The sequence below is a fragment of the Papilio polytes genome, unplaced genomic scaffold (genome assembly GCF_000836215.1).
Source record: "Papilio polytes unplaced genomic scaffold, Ppol_1.0 DF824303.1, whole genome shotgun sequence".
Classification (NCBI taxonomy): domain Eukaryota; kingdom Metazoa; phylum Arthropoda; class Insecta; order Lepidoptera; family Papilionidae; genus Papilio; species Papilio polytes.
The window spans coordinates 3,016,853-3,021,570 of NW_013524901.1; the positions used below are offsets into that span (position 1 = coordinate 3,016,853).

At 42.6% G+C, this 4,718-nt stretch overlaps 1 protein-coding gene across 1 annotated transcript; it reads left to right on the plus strand.

Annotated features, from left to right (window-relative positions):
* Nucleotides 1–2,461: 2,461 nt before the first annotated feature.
* Nucleotides 2,462–4,618, plus strand: LOC106100608 (trypsin-4-like). The gene is made up of 4 exons (XM_013279534.1): nt 2,462–2,717; nt 3,795–3,942; nt 4,108–4,360; nt 4,432–4,618. Exons 1-4 carry the CDS (start codon nt 2,462–2,464, stop codon nt 4,591–4,593), a joined length of 819 nt encoding a protein of 272 aa, XP_013134988.1. The 3' UTR covers nt 4,594–4,618.
* Nucleotides 4,619–4,718: the final 100 nt, after the last annotated feature.

Sequence of the window (4,718 nt, forward strand, 5' to 3'; positions counted from 1 at the left end):
CTCTGCGAGGGGATGGAGAGAGATGCCACTTTTTAGGGTTTCGAGAGCGGACCTAGAGTCGGAATAAAGACTAAACCTCCTTTCATTACTTTTCACTACATACTTCACGGCCTCACTCAGGGCCAGCAGTTCCGCCTGGTATACGGTGCAGAAGTTCCCCAGTTTTAATTTCCGGCAAGTGATCTCCGCGGCGCTATTCCATACTGATAGCGCCGCGCCGACTTTGCCGTCAATTTTGCTGCCGTCGGTGTAAATATTCACATCGGCGGCAGCTCGCTGGGCAACTTCGTCACCGTCGGCCAGGCAGTCGAACTGCAGGCCCTGTCGCAGCGCGGGGTGCGCAGACTTTTCGAATTTTACCGGCCTCTCTAGCACAAGGTCTCCTAACACCTGGTGGGTATGACCCTTCTTTACTTCGTAAAGAAGGGCCGCTTCTTGGACCCGTAGGTCCAGAGGAAGCAACCCAGCAAGTGTTAGGGCCGAGTGCAGAGAGGCGGTCCTGTAAGTTTTCGCGATCTTCTGCGCAAACCCGCGCTGCACCTGCCTCAAAAGATTCTGGATGCTCTTCTTCCCCACCGCTGGCGCCCACACGCTAGCCGCGTACATAATGATGGGTTCCGCCACCGCGACGTATATGGTCCTGATCACCTCGGGGTTCAGGCCCCACGAGACCTTTGCTGCGGTTGACAGTTGACGATAGAGGCTCTGCGCTTTTTTACAAACTGTTTCAATATGCGCTTTGAAACTGAGCTTATTGTCAACTGTCAACCCCAGGATCTTCATCTTGTTGGTGAGCTCAATGGGCCTCCCGCCCATGCTCAGACGCGGGGTGTCATATTTTATTTTTCTGGTAATGACCATAGCCGAGGTCTTGTTAGGCGCGAAATTTAGTTTGTTCTTGACACCCCACTTCCGAACATGTTCGAGAGCCCCATTAGCTACACCTTGTATGTCCGTGGCACCTTCGCCCGAGAAGATCAGGACCACATCGTCCGCAAACGCCTGGCAGCGGACGCCCATCTCCTCCAGTTCCACCAGGAGCGGATTCAGCAGCAGGTTCCAGAGCGTAGGACCCCCAACGGATCCCTGCACGCACCCCTTGGTCGGCTCTCGGGTCCACTCGGCGCCCGCGTACCTAACGTGCACCTTCCGATCACTCAAATAGTGATCGAAAAGGCGCCGCAGGTTAACGGGACACCGAGTTTCGGCTAACCTGCACTTGATCGCCGGCCACCAGGCGTTATCGAAGGCTCCCTCTATGTCAAGTGAGGGTGTAACTTAGGTTCTGGAGTAAAATAAATCATGCCTGCGGTCTTCAACACCTTTTATTTAGAAACAATTAATATATGTAGATAACTAGGAGAATTTAAAAATTCGCCACGTGTTGTGATGTGTTCTAATTCCAAATTGAAAACTCATGATCATTTACTTATTCCGCTGTTACATCACAAGATTAGAAAAAATGTACAGTAAATGTAACTACGAAATAAATTAAAAAATATAGCAATTTTTTGCCAAGAGACAAGCCAAGTTGCCATGTAGTCCACAATATGACACATTGAGATTGAATGTGGATTAATAAAATCTTAATATTGAGACGATGAGCTCAAGCCCATTTTGACTTAAGTCAAAGCATTGCTGCTCGCAAAGTAGCAGGCGCGTAGCGCTCATAGGCCGTTACATGTGGAATTGCTCTTTTATAACAACAGGCGTATTGACGGGACCAAGAACAAAGACAAGACAAGAGATTAAGGAGCTCATTAGGTACAGTATAATAATATCAATGGTAGTGTAGATTTAAAGATATGATTTACGTTACGTACCTCGAATTATCACTATATTTAGACTAAATTAATGTTTAGTTAGAAATTAAGTGATAAGTTTACTACTTTGTTCACTAGACGCAAGCCGCTCTACTAATGAATCAAAATACAACAATTTGCTAACATCTTCTTTCCGTCCGTACTCTATGTTTATTAATTCACTAATTTTCTTGTATTTATCCAAGCTCTAGGCTTGTGCTAGAATTTTTGTTTACGATAATAGTCGAATGGCGGGAACGTAACCCCCAACCATGATTCGTAATTTTTACCTTTAAACACAAGTGTTGTGTATACTCGTATACATAACAATTAGGTTATTAATATTTTTATAACACGTCATTTATTATACGTCTTTTGTTTGTATATAAACAAATGAAATGGTATCGGTTGAAAAAACCACTGCATTGCGCACATACGTACGCCACGGTAGTTAAATACGAGACAATAAAAAATGTTCGATCGATCACAATATTTATTATACGGTCAATATTGCCGTTATCGAGGCACAGTAATTTAATTTGATACTTGATTTAAGCTTCAAGTCAAATGTATTTTGTACCATTCATAAGAATCGCAATCGTTCGTCAATACAACTTAAATGAGTTTCGATATCTAAAAAAATGCATTAAAAAAGCAAAATGACAATTGAAGTGTACAGAATTCTTCAAGCAATGTGCCTCACGTGTGCGGTCGTTGTTGGTAACGATATACACTTCAGCACTACCATAGATTACTCGCAGCTGGCAAAAGAAGCGGAAAGCAATAAAGACGACTTGATAGGGTTTCTGAATCAAAAAGCTATTCGTGATAAATATAAAGAGTTATATGGAACATTGTTAAACAATTTGATGGGTAAGATTTATACGAATAGCTTTACTTTGTTTATATTACAAGGTAGCAAACGAGCAAGCGGCCACCTGAAACCGCTGAAATGGCGAAGCGACCGCTGCCCATAAACATCCGCAATTGCAGATGCGTTGCCTACCCTTATTAGACGGTAGAGGAGACGCTCATAAAGAGGATATTCCTTCTTCCTATGCGTCTCCTCCACCGTCAAATTCACTTTTCCTTCCCATCCCTTACTCTTAAGAAAAGGGTGGAAAGTGAAAGGGGCTAAAATTAGGCCTCCGGCACCACACTCATCAGACGAAACGCGGAATTGCTCCAACTTCACGCCTGTCTTCTGTGTGGTCGTGGTATTCCATCAGGCGAGCCGACCCATTCGTGCGAAGATGTTAAAGCGGGCTCTACCACTGTTGCTTTCGCCTGCAACTAGTTACTAAAGTTCATTAAAATCCTTTAAACAACTTAAACTTTTCCATTGATAATATTAGTAAGATCTTAATATATCTAAGTATAATAAGATTATTAAACATAGCTGTTGCTCGCGACTTTACCCGAGTGAAATTACAAAATGTATATATATAAAACCTAAGTAAATTACTCAGTGAAAACATAGTTTTTTATAGTGCAAGAATTTTTGAAATCGGTCCTGTAGTTTTTGAGTTATGTCAATACATACAGTTTTGTATGTATGTTGGTGTTTACCAAAAATACAAATCTTTCATCTTTATAACATTAACTAGTATATATATATATACTGTGTTTCAAATACATTCTAGCTGAAACATAAAACAAACCCATTCATACTGTAATTAGGAATCAGCGCGGATTCTTGACTAATTATAGTAAATGAAACATTATTATACATAGGCTTCCGGAAGCGACATATGCTTAACACTTATTTGTTTAAATGATACTTCCAATTTGTATGGTACTTCTATTTCATAGAATATTATTTTGATTCCTAGGAACACGCCGTTCAGGTAAGTAGGAACATTCATTTAACTGGTTTAGTTATTTTATTACAAAGATTAAAACTATTTACATACTGTATATATTTATTTTACTCTTTTGACTAATTACTTATCTGTTTGTACTTTTGTTTATGATCATTGTAACAAATCATAGGGTCGACTCGGCGCATAGTGTCGGGACAGAACACGTCGATAGCGGCGGTGCCGTGGCAGGTGTCCTTGCGGGAGAAGACCTACCCCATCTGCGGAGGTTCCATCATCACCGACCTCTGGCTGCTCACCGCCGCGCATTGCCTCATTAAGTACTTACTATAACCTGTATACGTATTGTGGAAACACTCTACTTCGGCTAAAATGGATTAAAAAAGCACACGAAAAATATTAGGGTTTTATCAAATGTCAACTTGTAGCTTAATATAACAGATAATTTAAAATAATCACAAAATTTTCACCTTCATTGTTATCAGATCGCAAGCCAGCGAGCTGAGCGTGCGGCTGGGCTCGTCGTGGAAGACGCACGGAGGCGAAATGTACGACGTGAAGCAATGCTTCGTGCACCCGCGCTACGCCAGTAAGACGAAGAGCAACGACGTGGGCCTCGTGCGGCTGTACGCGCCACTGCGCTTCTCTGCACGCGTGCTGCCTATAGGTCTCATCGCCAAAGAGACCAGGCTCCTGGCAGATCAACCGGCTATAGTTTCGGGATGGGGAAAACTGCGCGTAATTTATTTGACTTAAAATTGTACTGAATTTCTTACAAGGGTAGTAAGAAATAGTTATTTGTGAACCAGGAAGGCGGGCCCAGCGCGACGTACCTCCAGTCCTCCACCATAAAGACTATAGCGATGAAACTGTGCCGGCGCTCCGGACTAGACAGAAAATCCATCGATCCAGTGTCCATGTTCTGCGCTGGCTCTTTTAGCCAACCATCGCCAGACGCCTGTCAGGTATGACATGGCCAATAAAAGATCAGGTCATCATTTCATAAAATCTAAATATACTTTAACATTATTTGTGAACAAGAAAGGTTTTGAGAAATAGACCAATTGATGTACCACAACCGCCAGAGTGCCGAGAA

Excerpts from the sequence above, each read along its gene's own strand:
- LOC106100608 (XM_013279534.1), top strand. The coding sequence starts at position 2,462 with ATGACAATTGAAGTGTACAGAATTCTTCAAGCAATGTGCCTCACGTGT. Across the intron at positions 2,718-3,794 it reads TACTTTGTTTATATTACAAG|GGTCGACTCGGCGCATAGTG; the intron begins GTAGCAAACGAG and ends AACAAATCATAG. Across the intron at positions 4,361-4,431 it reads CGGGATGGGGAAAACTGCGC|GAAGGCGGGCCCAGCGCGAC; the intron begins GTAATTTATTTG and ends TTTGTGAACCAG.